Genomic DNA, 25,311 nt, shown 5'->3' on the forward strand with positions numbered 1-25,311 from the left:
CGACTGGAATATGAGGTTTAACCGCATCTACGTAATACAACTACTACCATACGCCAATCCTATTGTGGAACGATTCCAGTGTTTTGAACAGTCTTGTCTCTTCGACCCAAACAAATAAAATAAAGCACCAACAAAATTAACTCTTTTCTGATTGCCAATCAATCGTTTATCGTGATCTCCTTAAGGTCGTAATGATTAGTAATGATAACAAACTTCGAATCATTATTTTCTCTTTATTTGTGCATTCTACTATAGATGCGGAGCCAAATTGAACAATGTAACAACCCTTGTATACAAATCAAACATCCAAATTGGTTATATATATCTTATACCACAGCCCAACGTTAAAAGTTCTATATGAACTTTTATCTGGGCAAAACTTATAAGATTGTTGACATATTTTGGCCTTTAGCAAATCTAGCGCCAAATCCATTTCGTGGGACTTATTGAAGATATCCATACTTACTTTCTTTCACAGAACCTGGGACAAGGACCTGTCATTATTTGATTATTTTATTAATTTGTACATATCGTAGTTGAGTTTTAACCGTATGTCTTTGATATTTCGTGCATATTGTACAATTATAATGTAACATTAGTCTTGAACTACTGTTATAATGTGAATAGTAGCCTACGTATCACACAACTGCGTCTTAGGTCAGCTCAGGCCAGGTCTTTCACATGTATATTGCCTCTGTTATCTTGTTTATTTAATTCATTTATTATTATGCAGATGTTGTTAAATTTTGAGGCAAATAAACACACATGATATGTAGCGAAGAACAGAAAAAGAGACAGGCAGTCAGTCACTCGTTTCTTTACCCCAGAGAAGTGGTTCCCCTCTTAAAAGTATTATCAAGTAGCCCAACCACCAATAATATAAAACCAATGAACTTTATATCTTTTTATAAACATCCATTTCAAATTTCAGTCATCTGCGACAGCGCATGTGGTGTTTTATTAAATTCCCATGGGGGAAGGACTAAATTTTTGACCTAATTTTATTCAAAAAATATCGATCGGGTTCTGAACGTTAGAAAAAATCGATGAACGATTACTATCGTACCACATAAACCCCGTAGATAATCTACACGTGAGACGCATTTCATATATGGGCCTTCATCTAAATTGAAATCTACATAACCGTCTGGCAAAAACCTGAACCACATCCTCTAATGCTATCCTGTGAGATCGTTGTTGTTAGCGGTGGAATACCATTCCATGACGAAATAGGATAGTTAACCGGATTTAAACACTGATTACGTGCATTTGTCCACCCCGTGAATTTTAGAATTTAAATTATATATAAACTCTCCAATCAATTATTGATTTCCTATGTCCACCTCAACCGTTCATCATAAGCTCTCGACTAGTAATACCAAACAATCTTGTAATCCATGACATATTACACCAAGCATATGTCGATATTCAGAATTGTGATAACAATATAGTTGTGCGTGCACATATACCACTTTACGCTTGCCAGCTCCTGATTGGATAATACGAAACCAGACGCAAACCTAACAACCAATCGTGCCGTGTCATACCAGAGACAAATTTGGTTAAAGTTTATTACCGGTATCTCTGCATCTAAGCACCTGTCGATATTCAGTATATCCTAACTTATAAATTTTCAAAACAATCCCAGATCTCTTGACCAATAAACTGGTTCAGCATAAACCCAACCCAACAACCATTCGCGACAAATCAGACAAATTTCTTGGTATAATGGGTGCTTAGCATCTATTCATATTCAGCATAATAACCTTCTGGAATGGTTGATGCAAAACCAGACTTAACTGGTTCAACTATAACCAAACCAACAACCAATACCAGACACAAATTCTCAACATTTTCAAAGCAGCTATCATATTCTATCAACTGGTCAGGAAAATACCAGACCCGGAACCAAAATTACCATAACCAGACACAAATATGGTTATCACTTGGTGTATTTATACAATCACAACGAATAAATAAAAAAGATGATGAACGTGGGTCAAACAATACATGATGTAGAGAGTGTAGTACTTTATAATAAAGTTCCAAACGGCGATTTTCTTTACCATAACCATTTGTTTTTCAATAAAAACATATCTTAAATTGATATAACCTCAACAAAAACAAAGATAAACTCATTTCATTTTAAACCAATCTCAAATTGAGAAAAAATATTTAAAAGTATCCTTAACCATGAGTGGTAGTATAAATGAAGTATAAGCCATAACAAACATCGATTAAGGAGCCAAATCCTTTAGGAGATTATTAACTGGACGAATATTTTTTAAATTTTTTTTCTGTCTATTTTGGGGGACAAAAAGGTACAGCGGAAAGAGAGTAAAAACAAGAAAAAAATTAGCATAATATGAAGTATTCTTCAATTTTCTTCGTAGACATATAAAATGATAAAGTTAGAGCCATCCATACAACCAGTCGCACAGCATTACAGAGCCTGCCCATTAACATTGACAAGAGGATTAAGAACATTGGACAAAATCTATACTGTTGAAATTATTGAATAATTTAGTGAAATTTATAGTAATTCTATGCAACAAAGGCAAGAAAACGAATATATTCACACATTAGAGATAAAAATCTCAATACGGCCAATATGAAATTTTTTCGATCAACAAAGCAATGGTACTGATAAAGGTATTTAACCAACATTATTCCCTATAATGTGCGACGAATGGCAACACACACCATATTAAAGTGCTTGTAAACCAGGTGGTCGAGTTAACTATGAAACAACGCTACAGAAAAAGCACATATATCAATCAAATAATTTTGTACAATAATCGTACCATATCAATGAAATGACATGAACGAATAAACATGGTGCAACTCGAAAAGCAGATGACAGACGATATATTGGGTTAATTAAAGGTGTTAGTAAATTAGTAGAGAGCAATAGTCGTGGCATTACCATACAGTCCAATGCATACGGTAATAATTCAAATCTGGGTGAGACAGGGGTGCTCATTTTCTTTCTAACTATTCCCAACTAAATACAATTTCGAACAATTTAAAAATTATTTGTTTCAAGGCCAATTCATTCAAAAATGCCGAACTCATGCACCCATATCGAAAAAAAAAAACTTTTTTTCTGCCATTTTTTGTGCATCATATTAATTTTGAATTTGAAAATAAAATTGTCATAATGTGATAACTTTCAGATAATAAAAAGGGAATTTTTGGGAAATGATAATTAGTCAATTTAGCATTGAAGGAGTGATTGACCACCAAACGAGTACTAAACACTAAATTACACACCGTCCTATACCACAAAGACAAGAATATGGAACATGAATATATCAACCAATAGGATGAGTGCCTACTGAAGCATAACAGAAATTTGAATTTTTAACAACCAATAGGACAATTGCTCATTGAAGCAAGACGAAACTTGGTTTTGATTAACCAATAGAGTGAGTGCCTATTGAAGCATGACAAAAACTCATTTTTGAAAAAAAAGAGGTTAGCATAATAATTAATTATTGCCATTATTGCCATTAGTAGATTAATTCATATAAGGCTAGAGAAATAACAGGCCTTAAAATATCAACACACTGGTACGTTCTAATGGGCATGATCTCTGAAATAAAATAGGGAAAAACCTTGAAAAACAATAACACTTGAATTGAAAAATGGAGGTTTTCCTTATTTTGAATATCTGTTTATTCTAGACTTCGAGAAAATAGTCGAAATGTTTATGAAGACAATCAAATTATACGACCCATGTTTCAATGTTTTTTTTTTCAATTGAGGAAGTAAGATTTTATGCATTGAATAGTCCGTGTATTATCATGATTTTATGGCCAATGGTTTTTTAGCATCATATCGTAAATTCTATTTGTGGGTAGACTTCCAAATAGAGTAAAAAAAAGTAAAAAATAAGTAAGTACAAATACGTGGATGACGTTTATACAGCATCAGCTACAAAAATAAATTCCTGCCAGGTAGGGGAATAACGATAATAACGACAATGATGACAACAACGTGCGAGAATAGCGAGAGAGACACATATAATAATGCAACAGTACAAAATGGAGAAAAAAGCAAAAAATATCCAATGGTATTTACAAAAAAAATAGTTGTTTATGAGAATAATGAATCCGAAATATAATAAATCCAGTCAAAATGTGGACACAAATTTGCTTGTTGTATGATGACAACTTTCCTGAACTCACTCGAGTAGAGAAAGAGTAACTTCTCTAGAATGAATAATTTTCCTAAAACTCACTGAAGTAGAGATAAGTAACTTGCCTAAAACCCACTTGAATGAAGAGTGAGTAATTAATTACCCTAAAACTCACTCAAGTGGAATATGAGTAACTTCCCTAAAACTCACTCGAAAGGAAGTGAGTAACTTCTTTAAAACTCACTCGATTTGAGCATGAGTAACTTCTCTAAAACTCGCTCGACTGGAGAATGACTATGATGTAATTTACTTAAAAATGTTGAGAAAAATAAAGGGTTTGAATTGAGCAGAATTCTCGATTCACTTCAATTCTTATTATGTCAACATCGAAAAATATCTTTGCTGCAAAAAATATATAGGCAGTAGTAACGGACTTGTAGTACATATTGTTGGTTGAGTGAACTACCCGTTCTTACATACAGGTGGAAACATTTCAACACAGGGCAACAATTACCTGAAAAAGAGAAGGAAATATGAGAAAACCTAATAGATTTAGAGTTGAACACGGGGAAAAACAATATCAGAAAATTATCTTGAGAATGGTCATATTAATGAAACTGACAAGCAGGAATCACCAGCAGTGAATAATTTGCTAATCAGAAGTAATTTTGAAATAATATTTTTAAATAAATTTTATCAAATATCAAAAAGAAAAATAGTATTTACTTATCAAAACTTTTCAGAAAAGCCCACAATCCTTCAAGTTGTTTTTGATGATGACGTCAGTGACAGCGTCGAATACAAACTGAATGTTGTTTGTGTCGGTAGCACATGTGAAATGTGTGTAGATTTCCTTGGTGTCCTTGCGTTTGTTGAGATCCTCAAACTTGAGCTGGATGTAAGCGGCTGCCTCTTCGTATGTGTTAGATCCTGTGAAATGTAATTATGAATATTATTATTTTGTATAACTCGAATCTAAGAACTACTTTTTAATTAGACCTACCGATATACATTAATTACGCTCAATTTTAGAATCTGTTTGAGTGAGTTTTGAGCAAAAAATTTGAGAATTCGAGATAAACCTGGTTTGTTTTGCCTCCTTGCATCTGCGTTTGTTGGTAAAATTTTTGAGGGAGTTATGCAATAAGATATATACATTAAATACGTATAATTCTAGAGTCAATTTTTGAGTAAGTTTCGAGCAAAAAATTTCAAAATTTGAGAAATAAACCTGAGCTGTCTTGTCTTTTTACATTTGATTTACCAGTTCGTCAAATTTTGAGCAAGTTTTGAGCGGGAAATTTGAGATTTTAGTAAGAAACTCGATTTGTTTTGCAAACTTGCCTTTGAGTAAGTTCCTCAATTTTTGAGTGAGTGTTGAGTAGCAAATTTGAGTGAAATTTCCGAAAATGATATAAACATCCAAGTATTATAAATTCAAATTCAATAGTTTTCATTAAATCATTCTGACGTCAAGTATAAGTCAGCCAGAAATGTGGAAATTCTATTACACAGCAGACAATAATCAATGAATATTGACAGAAATGTCTGGGGAATTTAAGCACGAATGATATTCGGAGATAAATACAGTAAAAATAAAGCAGTTACATATATTGAAAATACAAGTCACTAAAAGAAGTTCAATGATTATATCAGACTACCTCATATTTGCATATTCAAATAGCATTTCAAATTTCAAACATTATAGATTTGTCTATTGAACAGAACAGCATCTGAATGCAATAATCCTATCAATAAAGGTCATACAACCTCTTGATATATTATAATTTATTATGAGAGATCGAACATTTGCAAAAATCAATAAAAAGAGATAAAAGGGATTAAGAATGAATACTATTCATTTTAAATGCAACACGTATACAAAATGAAAAAAAATATTTTTAATACAATTATTTGCGTCTTTCGCTCTGATCACCCCTATCTCCCTATTCAGCATTAATTCACCCTGCGAGAGGTAGGAAACAATTTTATACCCTTACATAATTCAAATTTTGTTCTATCAGTAAAATTTACCTTTGTGTTAATGAAATGAAAAACAGTAATTTGTAATACCCAGAAACAGTTGCCATATCAAATGATTTTTCTGGCCATAAGTAATCTACATCCAAATCTATTTTTTATCGAACAGATTCTGAGCAAGCATGGATCAATACTGTTTTTATCATAATTCAAGCATGATCACAATAAACGTAACACAGTGAAACCTTATCATTTGAAAGTCAATTTTATATCAATAATCAAGAACCATAGCAGGATATTAAAAATCAATTTGTAAAGAGGATATTGCTACTAATCACCGGGTTGGTGTCAATTTATGAAACATCTAATGAACAACACTTTTTAACAATCTATATTTTTAACTTCACGATCAGATCATTAAGGAGTGGAAAGAACTACCGATAAATTAATATATAGAAGTTTAGTGGTATTGTCAGATCGCCCCATGCAAAGACGAAATTAAAACTTACACAGTCAAACGCCATCAAATTTAACATGACCAATGAAGCAGGGCCAGCATATAATTATGTACAATCGAAAAATGCATACACCAATTGTGTTCAGGAATATAGCACGAATTTTATTTTTTCACAATTTTTTTTTTTTATCAAGAAATTTTCACTTGAGCAAAGTAATACACATTCATGAAGAAGACTGATTTTTGGCAGAACCTATGGACTCCAATGAAGGGCCAAATAATACTGAAATTATGATTGCGCAATATGCGTTCATAAATACTGAATATTGCGAAATTTGAAACAGCTTACCGGTGAGTCAATATGCGATAAGGAAAACAGATATAAAGCAGTGAATTCCATACATACGGTAGGTATTTGGAGAACAATTTTGGCGGAAAAGTTTTTTTTAAGTCTGGTAGCTACACTAACATTAAAACGACATGTAATATGCAAATTGGTAATTTATCTACATTCATCTTATTCTCAAATTGACGTAATCGAGAACTGAAGATTGATTTATATCTTTTCAGCCAAGATTTGAACGTTATTGTTGAACAAGTTTGTTTTTTCACAAATCTACACTTGATAACAAAATAATTGTATAACGCTAAAGATGTTGTCGCTACTACTTTAGTTACATTCCAGACGCTCGATCAATAATTTAAAAGTTCAGGTTTTCCATCACTTTTACAGAAATTGGATTGAAGCATTATTTTAATTGTCAAAGACAGAATTTAGGAGAAAAATGTTTCAGAACAATTTAAATAATCCTAATTATAGTTTTTATTTTTTGCAAATAATTATATGCTGCAACAAATTTTACTTTGCAGTTCCACCTAAATTAGAAAATTCCAGACTTGATTATTTTGACATGGATATTCCTAATTACTAGTTAGTCTTAAAATTATGTCGTTAAATCAGTAATTAAAATTACAATAATATTCCGCATGAAATACAGAATACTAAATGTCTAACTTGTCTTATTAAAAATGTCCCACAAATTCATTTTTATTAACAAAATTCAAAATGACTGCTGTTTCGGAGATTAAAAAAATCAAAATTATGACTTTTCTATCAATTTTACCATTTTTGCATAAAATCGGAATTTTTGTCATATTTTGTGATTTTGTTGCAGAAAAAGCTTCTTAGATTGAATGATATTTTATAAATTACGAACAGAATTCTCTAGGCAATTTTGTTATTATAAATAATAAAAAGCACAAGTGAAAACCAATTTGTCATAGTATGGTCTGCTTGTAGAAGCCTATCACAACAAACCACAGTGCCTGGACCATATTAAAGACACGTAATTTGCTAATAATAACCATAACTGAGTATTATTATGGTATATCATGACACATGACTTAAATATCTAATAATAACCTGCATGGACAAACTTCCGCTTAAGACATTAGTCTTGTAAAAGGTGTCAGAAAGGCGTGATATGATTTAATTTCTTTGTCATTAATAAGTTTGAAAAAATTCCGAATTTATTAAGAACCGGTAGCAACAACTTGATTTCAGTAAGATTAAAAATTTAACAGCATAGGCTATAATATTTGAAAACAAAATTTATTTTTTAATTTTTCTCATTCGGAAATACAATTTTTTTTTAAATTTGTCAGTTTTGAAATAACCAATTAAAATTTGGCATGTATCTTGATAGCTTCCTTTCAAGTATTCAATTATCTGCTGAGTCCTTCTGCAGGCTTAATTCCATTCCACCGAGCTACTCGTATATCAACTTCCCTACCATATAGCACGGGGTGTCACAGCTGGCCCGCGAGCCACAACCCGGCCCACCAAGCCATTTAGTGTAGCCGTGTCAAAACTCAGATTTATCCCCACCAAGCATAAAATCCGAATTCGACAGTTTGTTTAAAAAGTCCCTCACGTGGGTAAAAATAAAAATAATAAATTTGTAGCTGCGTTAAATCTTTCACCGTTTTGCCCGGTGTCATTATATCTGCAAGGCTAAGCAATAGCCGCATTCTCTCCTTTTTCCATTCTCGCATGGACAAACTAAATTTTATGTGTAGCCCAATAGATATCTGAAGTTAGTTATAAAGCCCACCGACAAAAAATGTTGCACACCCCTGGTATAGCAATCAATTATACTCAATGCCAACCATGAAACATACTTGCATAGAAATACAGTCACACTGACAAAATTGGCATTATGTAATTTATAACAATTCCTTATAAAAACTAAATTTTAATCCATAAAATTACACAAAAACACATTTTAGTCGTAAAGAAATTTCTGGATCCGGAAAAAATAACTGGGTAATTATTCCAATACCCAGCACTAACTGATAATAGGTCAAAAAATTGTGGCTTTTCATTTGATTAATCAGTCTCATAAATATAAATTCCTATTTCAACTGGGATCATTTTACTCAGTAGGTTATCCGGGAAATTAACCAGAGTTTAGCCATCAAGTATCAACATAGTGAATATAATCCAGCAGGAAGTCGTTATAGTAAGTTAATCCATAATACAGTATGATACATAGGATAGGCAACACGGTCCTCAATTAGAATTAACATAATAAGCGGTAGAACATTTTATCCAACATTATGTTTATATCTTTATTAAGACTTGACTGAATTTTATTATTATATAATCAGCTAAAATAGAGATTGATAATATTAAGTAAACTACCCCCCCCCAAAAAAAAAATTTGAACTTAAATAAAACTATTGAAAATGGAATTGAAGGCGGTAGAGTATTTTATCCAACATTATGTTTATATCTTTATTAAGACTTGACTGAATTTTATTATTATATAATCAGCTCAGATAGAGATTGATAATATTTAGGTAAACTACCCCCCCAAAAAAAAAAATTGAACTTAAGTAAACTACTGAAAATGGAATTTTCAAAAATATTATGATCCATTTCTCCTTACTAATAAAACTATCATACAAATTTCGAACAAACTCAAAAATAATCAGTAAATTGTACTAACATCTCCGATTTTTATTCCTTCAACAACGATACATACCTTGATATTCTGGGAAGCAGATGGTGAGAGGTGACTTCGAGATTTTGCTTTCGAACAAATCTTTCTTGTTGAGGAAAAGAATAATCGAGGTTTCTGTGAACCATTTGTTGTTGCAGATCGAGTCGAAGAGCTTCATAGACTCGTGCATTCGGTTCTAAATACGAGAGAATGGTATTTGATACCAAAGCATACTACATTGTTGACAAATATGGAATTGAGTTTATGCAAACATACAATGCCATTAATATCTGAAACTACGTCAATGGGATGAATAAAATCCTGAAATATGTCATGCGGGTTCAACAAGGGTCATGTATAGGATGATTCAGATTCTCTAAGATTCAGTCCTGTTACAATTTTAATTTTGTTATGAAGTCAGTTCTCAATATATGTTAACCAGGTTTGTTTAATTTTAATCAATGTTAATTTATTTAAATTTTTTTTTATTTATTACACCTGTGAGGGATAACAAATCTTATATATGGTATCGATCGATTTCCTTTGCAATATAAAAGACTTCATGAACATCCTAAATTTGATCGGATATGCAAATTGATGTCAATTTTCCCAAATTAATATGAAAACAAAAATTATTTTGATTGAATTTCCAGGCTATGAGTTTTGATGGTTTAGAAATTTAATGAATCCATGTTTTATTCCTATTCGAATATCATATTTAAATTGCTGATTTAACAATTTTTAAAATGAAAATTTTCTAAAATCTCTAAAATTTTAACAATATTCCATTTATAAAATAACCTTTCACCAATGTATTCATAACAAGTAGAAGACATCCCTGTTTAAAAACTCTTTAATATTCAAAATTCACATTTTGCAAGGGTACTTAGGAAATTTCACCAACGGAAAACGTCCTTCATGGAATTGATTTTTTATATAATGTGATATTTTTAGATCAATTTCAGCAATTTCTGGGTCAAATTACCCAGACATTGTACTTAGAACACCCTAGTATAGTATAGGTAATTACATTTTAATTTTACATAATATGGTGTATTTGAGGATGAATAAAGACCGTAGATTAGTAGGGCATTGGAATTAGAAACTCTGATTCAATTATGGTAGCTGAAATACCCACCAGACTGTGGTTACTCATAACCGTATGCCTAGAACGATAAAGATATTCCAAAAACATCTGGCATATAAATGGAAATAAACGAGCATCTGCATACACCTACTTACTACAGCCTATATATTTACTGAGAATGCATCATTAAAACATCCTAGATTGCGTAGTAAATCGGCCTGCTCCATCAGCAAATTATGCTTTCAGTAGGAAATAAGGCAAGAAATGAAATTTTTTCCAAACGGTTGTTACACAGTTTTTGCTCTGAACAAGACCATGAACAAGCTGATATCTTTATACAACTTGGAATGCATAAAACATGAAGTACTTACTGCTTGATTAAATTACCCAATATATTGTCTTGTCTGAAAAAATTTATGTTAAATATGATCTAACGAAAGTTCGCAAATATATTTGTTATTTTGTAAAAAGAGAATTAATTTCAAATAAAACCATATAAATATGATTTCGAATAACTATAATTTTTCTAATAAAATATCCTGCAATTCATATCTTACCATTTCTTCATCCTCAGCCAGGACGAGATCGTACGCTGAAAGGGCAACGCAAAAAATAATTGCAGTGACGCCTTCGAAACAATGAATCCATTTTTTTCTTTCTGATCGCTGACCACCGACGTCGAACATTCTGGAAACGATAAATTAATTTTTTTTATGCAAATAATATAATAATCGCGATTTAGAAATACCAATTTGTCTTAGAAAATTCAAAGCTCGTTCTATTCATTTTAACCATCGATTTTTGTTATATTTTTATATGTGAAAGTCAAATAAACTCAAATATATTTTGTTACATGAAACATTCTATTTCTATGGTCTCAATTTTTTTGGTTTAAAAATTATGTGGCAAATTTAAAGTTATTTTAAAATTTGTACTAAATGAAATTTCATTTACATCCGAATTTGAGAATATTCATAGGAACGATGGACCTAATAAACTACCTATATTTTACTTTACCTTAGAAAGACGATGGTAGACCATCATTGACTCAATTATGAAAATTTTAGTTACATAAATATGACAAAAACAATAAAAACAAGATGCTTCTTCCGCCATGATAAATAATTTGAATAAGAGTGGTAAAAAATAATACTGATTCATGCATTTATGACATGGAATATATTTAAGTATAATGATTAAATTCAAGTCAATAATTTAGTAATTAAACAGAAGACTAAAAGTAATTGTTGTGTTTTGCTTCTATTATTTGATCCAAGTTGTAAAAGACATGCTTCTTCTAGGTTTGCTGCAAAATTTAACTCATCTTGAGGGATCTTAAATTGACTCACACTCAGCTCAGACATAAATTTTGACTCATGAAAAAAAAATAAGAACGAAGACTTTTGGTACATGCAAGCTTTTTCTAATTATCTGCTTGGAATACTTAATAATAAACACTTAAATGCTTTCGTTCTGTAAAAAATGTTCTCTGCAATTATCATCAACATCAAATTTTAAACGTTCGACTCTATATCCCTGATTCATCAGGCCTTGGGCAGAGGAATGATTGGGTAAAGAAAAAGCAATGTTCAGATTCTGGATAGCTCGAGACATGGCATTTCAAAATGAGTTCAGAAATTTAAAGTTACTTTTACAGTTTAAATTTGTATTACGTAGAACTGGAGATTTGTGTTTCAAATATTATTCAAAGATTTGAGAATTTCAAAGTACAGTATCAATATTTCATTTGCAGGTTATCTTGACTTTGTTATACTCATGTATGGTATATTTGAGCTCAAAAATTTTTCAGAATTTTCAGAAATTTATATGAATAACTCGAGTTCTAGATGCAATGTTGCTTCATTATACTTGAAAATTGCCTCAAGTTTATGATAAGGTTGGGATAATGCTTAATATATATGGAAACATGTTGTTGTATTATTATAAAGGCAAGTTTGGTTATCGAAGAATTTTAGGAATTGTCACCCGTCAAAATAGGAAAAAATTCTGAAAAGGCAGATTCGTGATCTCTAATGTATACTCAATTGAGGAACAGCATGAAATTTAAAATTTATGATAATATAAATTTCACGGAAGATTGCGAAATATTTAACTATAGTTGTATTTTAGGAAATTTATTTTTATATATTCACACTTAAAATCCCTCGAATAAACTTAAAAAAAAAAACATCAAAACACCAGACTAAAACGAGACCACAATAATAAAATCTCAAAATTACACCCACACAGACGACCACACAAAAATTAAAAACGAAAATAATCTTTCTCGAGTTGTAAAATTAATAACAAAGTCACTAATTACACGGCTATAGTCCTTTTTCAGTTAATAATAACTTCATATACCAAGGGAATCATGAGGATATAATAGAAGATTGCCACTTGTATTTATATAATCAAATCATAAAGGGTTTCATAAAATTGAAAAGGAGAGTATTTTTAAATCAAAGGATACCCTGAGGGCAATGGATGTTCCATTTTAGAAGTAATAAAATTCGAGGCAAATGCGTAATTTTATGTTGCGGGAGAACGTATAGATCATTACTGTACCAATCAATATACACTGTGATAAAAAATAACATATATTTTTATATGTTCACTATTATTAAAATAAAGAGAAATTTTTTAAAAAATCTTCAGAAATGTATAAAATAGTAATTTTTAACGTACGTAAACAAACGTAGATTCTTTCAGATCAATTTTGAAACTACAAAAATTTAGTAGAAAATGAATATTTTACCTTATTCCTGTACCATCTAAATAGTATGATGTTTAGACCAGACCGATCTATATATTTAGCATTATTATATTCATCGATTGGGTTCCTAGCCTAATATTAGAAATTTTACGATACATTTATATAGTTTTAATATGTCTTGTGCCTTGTTAGCTACTCCAAAATATATTTGTCAACATAAAACGTTAAATAAATACTCAAATATTCAGGTGAAACGTAAGCAAACAGCTTCTTTGCAAATAAGGAAAAATTATTTTGTTGAGATACTACCAATCATGATTTGTAGATAAATCATGTTATTAAGACATACTTAATACATGGGCAATGTTCGGCACATGCTTAGTCTCTAATATTGTTTCAAATACACCATGTAGTCCCACAATTACTCAAAAAGGCCGTAAAGTATTGCAACAATATAAAGCAGCAGCTGCTCACTTATGTAAGCTCCATTTTCTGATAGACTTATATATTATTTATGAAGTCTCGAAAAAGTGGGATTTTTTTTCCTCTGAATTCCAATGTCACATACATGGACTGTGTTTAGGTTATCAGATAGCTGCGTTACGTTTTCTCTCAGTTTTCGATTCCCTACGGTATTGGATTACAGAAAGCCAAGCTTTGTTTTATATTTCACAGGATCTTATTTCCTGGGTCTACATCGGAATACAGTAGCCTTAATAAAACGAGATAATTACCAAATGCAGAATTGACTGCCAAAAGGAAATTAATTAGCTTTTTTGTTGTTTTTCATTATAGCAAATATGGTATAATACTAGCAATCGAACGAAAATTTGAATTCCATATTTGGATTGCTTTAAATTTTTGAAATTTAGAATTCGGATGTTTAGTATAGTATAAACAAAAATATATATTTTCATATCCAAAATTGTCTCTTGTATATTATTATAGGCCATGAAAATGTTCTAATGAAGACCTAATACACAGTTTTGAAATTAATTACTGGGTGGATAATTGCTTCAAGGTTTTATTGATTTTCTTACGATCAATATTTTAGAAATAAACTATGCTATATAAACAATTTTATCAGAAGGACTGAATTTTTTTGCATTTTTCCTCCATGTGACGTATTTATACGCCTTTTGCTCCAAACAAGGCAATATGCACTAGCGGCCACTGATATATATAAGCCATTACTATATTTTGGAAGGACTGTAACACCAATTTATTACACATGGGTGACGTGGTGGGCTTGGGATTTGAACCCGAGATTACACCGTACAACACCATCACAGTTAAGTCTAACGCTTTAACCATTAGGCCACTTATTTTTGAATATTTCAAATCAATCCATTTCGAAACCTTATCATGATTTCTTTAAAAACAAAGACCCAAAATATTGAAAATTGAAAAACTTATTAAAAATCAAAACTTTAGCATACCAAAAGATATTATACATTGATAATCTTATAGTTCGTAATAACATGTACTCCCGAACATTCGGTACTTCCGAAGTATGTGAACCAAGATGGCGAAAACCGGAACATAGTATGTGTACCAGGCTAGGGATAGGCAATAATTTCAGGTACAAATACTACGGGAGTCACTTGGCTTGTCCCCGAACTCGTAATAGAACTAAAATAGGGAAAATTGGAATAAAATTATGTCCTAACCCTAACCTGGTACACATACTACGTTTCGGTGTCTGCCATATTGGTTCACATACTTCGGGATTACCCATGTTTCACAGTTTTAACTACAAAACAACAAAATTTAACTACACCTATGATCAATTATTAAAATTTACTGCCGCACGGCAGCAAAGATGACTGTGCATATGGATGAGTACTAAGACAACTAAAGTGGAATGCCGTGATTAAAAATTTAGTGAACAAATATATCAGTGTTTACATGGGTATTGGTAAAGCAAACCACCGGTGGAATAATAAATCAAAATTATTTGTATCTCAGATTTTAATGGACAACCAAATATGTGCCAATGATGGAACGCACCGATAAGGTGCGGTCCATCATTGGGACGTATTTGGAAAAGTACTTTATTAGGAAGTTTAGCATACTACTATACTATTGTAAAAAAAATTATGTATATTAAAAAAAATCTTAAGATTTTTAACTGTGACATTACTGCCACACATTAAAAATACCCGAAAATTCAAAATCTGTTGTGCATTTTTGGAATTCAGTTTCCCAAATTTCAAGTGCATCTTACGCTATGATGAAAATTTAGGAAACTATCATAAAAATAATCCATAATTTTAAGATAAAAAGTGGGTGCTGAATAATTAATAACAATAGTTATCTGTTTCTTTTAAAAAAAACAGCAACATATTCTAGAATTCGGCTTGTGTAAGAGCCCTGTTCAGAGAGGAAACATTAGAAAAAATTTAATAAATTTAATTTAACTGCCAAAATAGAGAACTAAAAAAAAATTATATATTCGATTGTTTAAAATCCCAACTAAAAACTTATTTTCAATTTCACTTAACTCCCTTGCGTCACAATTCCAATTAACATTCCTCAGAAAAGATGATTGCTTGTTATGGTTATTTTTATATGTAAAATACCTATCTAATATTACAGTGTAATAAACTGTAAAACTGAATGACGATGCACAACTCAACCATTTTAAGAGCTTATTTTCCATTGAGTGATTTTGATATTGAACAAGACCAGTTTTGAATTTTGCTTTTGTGGATTTAAAAATACTATCGATTTATTAGTAATTCATTTACTTTTTTTGAAAAAATTTCTCAAGGTCGCACTCACTCAGAAAGAAATGAGATCAATCTCTGAGTGTAGTTACTTACAGTTACAGGTAACCAATAAAGTGCCAAAAACTATGGTGGCTAGGAAGTGTTTGAGCGCAGAATTACGCTTTGATAAATGCTTCCATAAGAATTCGCAATTCAAGTTTTGGATTATAAAAAAATCATCAAAAAAAAATTTTTTAGTCTTTCATATTTCTCTCGGCCCCATGTTTCCCTCTTACCATGTACTCACTTGAAATTGAGTCCCTTAAAACTGAAGTGGACTTCTACAATGCCCGTAGTTTTGACTCTCGTTCTGAGTACGTCTTGTTGAGTAGGTACGTACTGTCTCATTGTGAGTCGTTCGAGAGAATCGAGATAACTACAACCATGCAAAAAAACATGACGACATGCAAGTAAAAAACAATAACAACAAATAAATTGAACATGAAAAAACGACAAAAAAAACATGCAAGATGGACGTTGACTAACAAAAAAAAATGGCTTCGAAAAATCCCGGCGATAGGCGGAGTCTAGATATGACATTTTTTGTGAATGAAAAATTTCTTTAATACATGACACCATGCAAGACGAATCGTAAAAAAGGACGAACAATCACTCGAAACATAACCATTCCGCTTGCAAATACGTTTACGACAAAGGCCTCACTTAAAATGCAAGTCTTTAAATTCGAAATGCGTCTCGACGATACCAGTTGTTTTTACACGAGATCGCAGGACGTCCTGTTCTGTCGGGATGTAGTCTTGCGCCACCAGACGTTCTAACGCGTCTAAGTAGCTACAGAGTCAAATAAAACAGTATTAATTTCAACGCAATATGCATGCTAATACATGAAGTCTTGGAATTTATTTATATTGTGAAGGGAATTTATCTAGACGATAATACAGGTTGTTGTCCCTTGCAAATATAATAAGTGAAATGAAATTACCTAAATAAACACTGACTAAAATAAAACAAACCTGGTTAAGATATATTGAGAACACCTTGTATATTTTGACCATATTACAGTAGAAATTTTCTTTTTCATATTCCAAAATTTGACTATAATTTTTTCCCAATATTTTTTCATCTAATACCAAAACTACAGCCAAATTAAAGGTATTTTCTTATGAAATTGCTTATTTATCCAGAATGTTAATTTCAAAATTTATGTAACTCGATCTAAATAATTCAAAAAATTTTCTAATCGTTATACTACGTATATACATGGGTTCTGAATAGGCTTGCACGTAATTTACGGATTTACGGAATTACGGAATTATTTCGAGTTACGGAAGCGAAGTTACGAATTACGTAAAGTCGTAATTATTGGTCGAGCGCTTTCGCGATTAAAACGAGCTCTCTTCAGAGCAGTCAATTTCGTCGATTGTAAAAAATTAAAGTTTAAGTTAAAGAAGTTCCGGTATTCGCAGCCGTTTTTCTCTCTCTTGCTAGGCAGATGGGGAAGGCATAACGCGTCATTTACTAACCTATTATCAACTTATCTAGGATGGCCAATGTACATATTAACCGTAGATAAGGAATAGAATTGTGTTGAGACCGATGGACGTCAACACACCTGGTTTCAACTTCTTCGGGTGAAATGACTAAAGAATGTAAGAGATCTTATAAAACATGGTCTATTTGTAAATGCCGTGATAATTAATGTCGCGCTTATCAAACAGCAATATAAAGACGGAAGAGAAATTGCGTAATGAACCAACGCAACTTAGTCTTTTCGGCATTGGTAAAGCGATTGAGACGACAGAGAAACAACAATACGACGGGATTTCCAGTGTTTAATCTGCGCGAGATCCATTTTCTATTACAAAATCTTGATGTTCTGTTACCGATTTTATCGTTATATATCTGTCCGGACTTGGCATTGCTCAATATGTTTTTCACAATGCCTCGCAATATGTCGGCCAAATATATGATTACCTGTCTTTACCAAATGCGGCAACTTAATTTGATTTATCGTCGACTCGAATACCACCGGCACTCGACCAAACTTGTGTCAATCTTGGCAAATAGGATTGTCGACTTGAGTTAGAAACATAAATTAATATTTTCATGAGTGCAAAATAAATGTCACAAAATGCATTGTTTTGCGATATAACTTTGTATTTTCGGAGAAGGCATGTCATATAAGTACGGTATTTAAATTATGCGCAAATAATTAATATTTGATCTAAATTTATCGCAAATGATGTTATAACTTTTAGGCCGCGAAATGATTTAATGTAAAATGAAGCATGGAATTCGGAATATCGTCAATAAGTCGGCATCAATAATTATTATAAAATGCTAACTAAGTAGTAAAGTCGGATATTGTAAAAAACGGTGAAATAACAAGTCTTCGTCGCGAGGCAAGCGAAAGTATAATCAAACGAGAGAATACGCTTGTAGTTGATTAATAAATTAGCAACCACGAGAGTCGTATCAATACGTTAATACGATTTTAAAAAAGTGAACTATCGTTTCTTAAATATATTACCAGTGTTGGTAATGATAAAATTGATCGCATAAAATTTGGTGATGAAGTGGATAAAAAAATCAAAGCTAATACAAAAGATAAAAATCAGAATAAAATTATTTTGAATTCACTCCTTGATATTTGTCTTTGACATCTGTCGCCGGCGTGTAGTACTGCCGGGAATATGAAAACCAAACTTCGATGTCCCATTCGGAATAGAAGTGGATTAAATTTGTTGTTATGATAGGATTTAAATGTGTGAAAAAAATATCGCAATTACGGGGTCATTACGTAATCGAATTGGCCGTAATTACGGAATTGATTTTTGTCAATTACGTGCAAGCCTAGTTCTGAATGAAGCTTATTAAAATCAAGATTTATTCATAACCCATGTTTGATCTACAATAAACTTGACAGAAAACATATACGATCATGACATAAGCAAAACCATAACTCACTATTGTGCTGAGTCGTTAAGTTGGTATTCTCTCGACCGACTGAAACAAACTTGGACTCCTTTATCTGTCCAGAGTCGCTTCATGCAATCTCCGAGTTCTATTGTCATTTCACCATCTTCAAGTGAACTTGCTAATGAAAAGAGCTGGCGTGCATCATCCTGAAGATAACATAGAAATTGTGCTTCGTTTTCAATTTAGATTGCCTCCATAAAAGCATACCTAACACTAATTTTTAAAAACGACAGACACAGAACTCATTTTGCCGGAGTCAGAGTAATAAAGCATATCTCATTGAGGACAAAACACTGTGAAAAAAACAGTCAGAATGACACGTTTTTTAATCAGCCTACTTTGTATTTAAATATTCTAATCGTACATTAAGTTGAGCATGGCACAACTTGGAACGATTTTGGAATCCCAAATTTATATATTTTTGGAAACGACCTAAACAAAATTATTTAAGTTAAGATTACGCAGTCGTTCGCGTATAAAAAGCACTGCAAATTAACCTCGTTTAACCATGGTCTGATCGTGCATTATCTAAGAGACAGGGGAGACTAGATCGTGTAATTGAACTAAGATAACCTGATGAGTGATAGCACACACAATCTAATTCCAATTAAAGAAAGATTGAGATAAAAATACACAATTACTCATACTGACTGATGACACTTACCGCTCTATCTGAATGACCGAAGTCTATTTTAAGGTTTCCCATAGCTCGTACAATTGTAATAAGGGATTGTAATGTATTGCTGTATACCACTGCTTTATATTGAATACATTCTTCTTCAGAATAACCATCTTCGTGAATAATTCTGAAAAATGTGAAGTGTTTGAGTTAGGAGTATGAAAAAGACGAGTCAAAATTTTTAGAGACAAAAATAATAATGAAGCACAAAAGCAAGGGCTTTAGGTAAAAAGAACAAAACTTGAAAAAAAAACATATTTAGAAAATGATGAAAGAATATATTTTTAACTTTTAAACTTTGATCAAAAAATCAGTTCAAAAGAAAGCTTTGTAGTTTTTTAGTATTTTTTTTTTAATTTCAACATTTGCACTAAGATTTTATATTTTATTTATCATTTCCTGAATCAAAAGCAGTTTTTGTATGAAAACCATAATTGATAGTAAAATCATCATAAAATCACAATTTTTTTTTCATATTCTCAAAACAAAATTTTTTGAAATTTTTTTCTAGATAGATTAAAATAAGTTACGGTACTTATCATCAAAAAAGTATAAAGAATTGAGAATTTCAAATTCCTGTCAACTGATCAGCAAACAAAATAATCTCAGTGAAAACTGATATGTTACCATTTTGATAATCGGGAAAAATTTGATGACGTTTAATAACTACGTCAATTAGAAACACGATATCTGATGCATAATGATATACGTAATATAAGTCATTTGAAAAAATTGAAACCTTAATGGTCCTCGAAAAAATTAAAAAAACTCAGGTTGTGTACCAGGTTAAGGTTCAGGTTATGCGAGATCTTGGTGCGCATACTTCAGGAGCACCATAATTTTTTTTTAAATTTCGTATAATTCATTAATTATTTTTTCAGGATTGAATGTACTATTATATATCGAAAGATATCTAATGATGAAATATTAACTTAAATAGTTCAAGAAAGTACAACCTTACAATGAGGTTCACAGCAGTGCATGTTATTAATAATATACAAATGGGAATTCCCAGAAAATTTACATTTCAAACTAACTTACTTCATTTGTTTAACAATTGTACTTTTTCCAGATTCACCAGCACCTAAAAAGAAAGACGAATAGTATTGATTAGTGACTGTCGGTAATCAATATCAGTTGCCTGGAGCCAAAAAAAATTAGACGGCACAATTAGATATGGAAAGTAGGTATTGATTGCTGTCAAATGCAAAAAAAAAAATTAAACCGTAATTATTTCCTTATTTTAGAACGTATTCGCAGAATAAGTATATATTTCATGGTATGCAACTAAAATATTTTATTTTGGTATACCAGTCCGTGTTCCTTAAATTGTGATATTATATTCTGTGATAACATAACATAATTGTGGTTATATATTGTTAAATTACATGTGAATTTAGGCTACAAAGTTGTTCTTCGTGATAGTATTTGATCGTAAATTTGACTAAATTTCGCAACAGTCTTGAAAAGTTGAAGCAATTCTTTATTTACATACCAGACAGGTATTTTTAAAAATTACAGTCATTTTTATAAGTTTATTATGTGAATCAAGATTTTGTACTATAAAAAGTAGATTTTCCAAGCTTAAAAATAAAAAAATCAAACATATGCAATTGTCTGTATTTTTCCAATAATTTATCAATAGCCTATTTCCTTTTTATTAAATCTCATTTAGCATGATCATTTATAATCTATATCAGTGTCGAGAAATAACAGTAATGCCCTTTTATTATGGTTGATGAAATTCAATACCTTAAAACCTTTTATACTATATTGATTTTCAAATCCCCAATCATTTTAAAGCAATGGAAATATTGATTAATAAAATTGATGTTTTATCAACCATGGTCATTAGATATTATCCTTCTTTTATATACAGTTTATCTATGATCGGTGATAAATCAAAAGAGCTTTATCCATATCTGTAAAGATAGATTAGTGCATTGGGTATTCATGTACATATTAGATACGCATCATGGACGCACAATCTGTTTTGATCAATGTGAGGTATTAACTTGTAAGTCCGTATGCAGCATGAAATTGTTAATATTAAATTTCAAGTGACGTCATCGGAAAAAAATACCAGCCTTTTCGAATGTTTGAGAAGATTACTATTAATATAAATATAGATAGAAATTTTCAATCAATTCGTTTTATGGACATTTTTCCTATTTTCAGTCACCAAAATTCTGTTCTAGAAAAATGAAATTTGTGATAATTTACCAATTTATTCATTTTACAATTTTTTCTAAACAAGGCACTAGGAATTGATCACTTTTTTTTTGGCAAAACTGAATTTAGAAAATTCACAAATTTGGAAAAAAAAGTATTTTTGCATGTTTAATCTAAACAAAGGACTAAACAAGAGCCAATCATCGAAAAAGGGCTTTAGCCACTTATATATAGAAGGCCGTAATATTTTCGAAATATTGAAATTCTTAATAATACACTCCAACAAGGCAATATGTTGCTTAGATTGTTTTTTGTACACACATAAGACGCACCAGGCCATAAGACACAGTGGTTTTTTAAAGAGTATCGGGTTACTGTATCAAGCTCATTGAACAAAAAAATACTCTAATACTATTTTTTATGGTTATTGTATTTTATTCAAAGAAAACTGTGGTTTGATTATAAAACAGCAGTACCTGTACTGGTTTCAAATGTAGGCAATAAAACATATTGCGGTACTTGATCCATACATTAGGCGCACAATGGAGCTTTGAAAAATGATTTAAAGTGTGCCCTATAGTCCATAAAATATGGTAGGCTAAAATGTAATTTCGGAAATAAAATTCTGAAAAATCACACAATTTAATATACTTGGATAATATGGGTCATTTTACTGGTATACAGCAAAAAACATATTTTACCTAAAAGTAATAACTTGACTTCTCTTGACGCTTTTTCTCCATCCATTCGTAAATTACGATCGATAGCTCTGGACCGCTCATTGGCGGCCTTATCTTCTGATGATACAGCGCACCCCATTTTGCTCTCCTGAAAATTTTTTTTTTTATTGATTACCAAGATTTCCTATACATATAATGAAATGGAAATAAACGTGTTGAAACTCTTCGATGACGAGTTATAGACTCAAAAATGTATAAAATAAGATTTCTTTTAGTAGGGTAGGTATTGTGATTTTAAGACAAAATCGACTGAATTTCAAAAATTAAAAATTTGAGTTTAACTCATAATACAATTAAATTTGATTTTTCTCAATGAAAATTTTTTTTATTTTTTTATCTGACGCTTATCACACTCCCCATTCCGATACAGGCCCCGAATAAGCATCCACCAGTATACCCCGTTAAATTAGGAGGCGCTTCCATTTTTGTTAGGACAAACATTTCTGGTACGGCATCGCCAATCATGGAATTCAAATTCAAATTTATACTCAATAACAGTAATTCTAAACACCCTCTTAAAGCTGAGTATTCTTGTGTATTATAAAAGGAGTCATTTTTCATCAATCCCAAATCGATGATGATGGACGGTCGAATGGGCGCTCCAGAAGTGTGTGTACCAATATGGAGGTAACTAATTTTGTTCGCCTACTTTACATCAAGTTGTGTAAAGGGACGGAAGCCTAACCCGGTACATACACTACGAGAGTACCATAGGATGAGTTATAAAATGAAGGCTTCTTAAATTTTATTAGTTACATTTTACATTCTTTTTATATAAATGTAAATGTGAACGTCAAAATTTGACACCGTCCTTTGAACAAAGCATTTCTAAACAATCTGGCTATATTCAGATTTATAAGCCGTAACAATAACAAAACGTAGGTTTGTTAGGTAGTCAGGTAATCCATTCAACATCAAATGAATTATTTATAACCAATTCAAATCCAATTGCATTCAGAAAATAACTTTGAAATGAAAGAACTTTTATCACAACAAAATATAACGTTTTGCTTTTTTGTTATTGATATTTTAATGGATGAATCATAAATAGAAATGCTATGGATACCGATTTTGATTCTGCTCATACTACAAACACATTCATAACAATAAATAATTCAACATTGAACCTTGAGAATAATGGCTTATTTTGGGGGGAAATAGAAATAGTTGAATGATATCACATAGCATGAAAAGTACAATTTGACAAAATTTGTACTGAGTTACATGGATTTCAAAAATGAAACGACTATTGTCAAAAATGTATTCATTCAAAATATTCCTTTTATAATAAGATATTTAAATTTTTTTTTCAAATAAATTCATTTTAAATCAAAATTGGCATCAGGCATAATATACATAAATCGAATTTCGCCCTTGTACATACTGTTTACTTTAAATATACTTTATAATATTGCAGCTTTGAAACTTGTAATAATTAATTATTTAAATTCTGTCATACCTGCCTAAGGTAGTACTTTTGAAATTGCAAACAATGGAGAATGACACAAATAGCATGGTTGGCCATTATACCAAGGTCCAAAGGGGCATTTTTCTACTAAAACAGTCATTAAATTTTAATAAGAATCGCATTAAAATGTATTAATCAGTGTTAGCATTTTTTAAAGCCACTCAAACCATAATTTAAAAGGTTTGCCTGCCAAAATTAATATTCAAATTAACTAATTAATTATAATAAATAATAAAAATACAGACAAAAATGGAACAAACAATATTACCTTTTCTCTTATTAATAACCCTTGTCAGGGTTCTCCAAAAATACAAGTGTAGTATCCGTTTAATGCAAGATTGTTGTGTTACAACAAGTACGAGGCGTACGCACGCTCTTTGATGTTACGAATCTCAAAATACCATTAATATAAAGTATTTCACTGTCGGACTATGTATACAAAATCTGCGAAAAAAATGAATTTATATTATATGTTTGGGTATCATATTAAACAACGAATAATATAAAATTCAATCTTATATTATGGTCTCCATTGCTATTTGAATGGCTTTTTTGTATGGAGATGGGGGCAAACATAGACACAATCATACCAAAACACTTAAAAAGACGGATATGGCCCCAAACGCTATCTAAATGGCATTTTTTGTACAGAGCTATTAGGATGCAACATACAAAATCATACCAAAACAATTAGGAATGTGGATGGATATGTAGTCCTAATTTGAATGATTTCTATGTCAGAGGGCTGGCTATCAGGCTAAAATATCAACAGCGCAGCTCAAATCTACAGTATATTTATCTGTTCTGTTCTTATGTGTCTTTATACCAATTTATTTGAAAATAAAATACAGTTTCATTGCACTGATGGCCAATTCTATTACAACTACAAGTAGCAGAAGCAGGGTAAGCAAATAAATTGACAGATTAATTCCACTCTGATTAAGCAAAGATTAATCTTCCAACTAGCTTTAAGTAAATACACAATTGTGGTACAGGTAGGCTACTAAGCTGACAGAATTATCAAATTTAAGTTAAGCCAAAAATATTCCGCCATGATATGAACAACTGTGCTATTTTACTAAACTAGACCCATGCAATCTTACAAAGACAAAATGTGATTACAAGATTTCTTATATAAATAACTTATTCTATAGT

General features: G+C 31.1%; 1 protein-coding gene across 2 annotated transcripts; it reads right to left on the reverse strand.

Moving 5' to 3' along the window:
- Window positions 1-1,934: 1,934 nt before the first annotated feature.
- LOC120334104 (guanine nucleotide-binding protein G(i) subunit alpha) lies at window positions 1,935-24,611 on the reverse strand. Of its 2 annotated transcripts, none has more exons than XM_039401557.2 (10): window positions 24,425-24,611; window positions 22,650-22,776; window positions 20,818-20,860; window positions 19,762-19,903; window positions 19,086-19,243; window positions 16,405-16,533; window positions 11,228-11,357; window positions 9,626-9,779; window positions 4,868-5,071; window positions 1,935-4,655 (listed from the first exon to the last, which is right to left on the reverse strand). In XM_039401557.2, the coding sequence occupies exons 2-9, from the start codon at window positions 22,765-22,767 to the stop codon at window positions 4,881-4,883; spliced, it is 1,065 nt and encodes a 354-aa protein (XP_039257491.1). In that variant the 5' UTR covers window positions 22,768-22,776; window positions 24,425-24,611; the 3' UTR covers window positions 1,935-4,655; window positions 4,868-4,880. The 2 variants fall into 2 exon arrangements, with proteins under 2 accessions (XP_039257491.1, XP_039257490.1); XM_039401556.2 differs by lacking the exon at window positions 16,405-16,533 and adding an exon at window positions 16,821-16,949.
- Between the last annotated feature and the right edge of the window lie 700 nt (window positions 24,612-25,311).

This window comes from Styela clava, chromosome 15, assembly GCF_964204865.1.
Source record: "Styela clava chromosome 15, kaStyClav1.hap1.2, whole genome shotgun sequence".
In the NCBI taxonomy this organism is placed as follows: Eukaryota; Metazoa; Chordata; class Ascidiacea; order Stolidobranchia; family Styelidae; genus Styela; species Styela clava.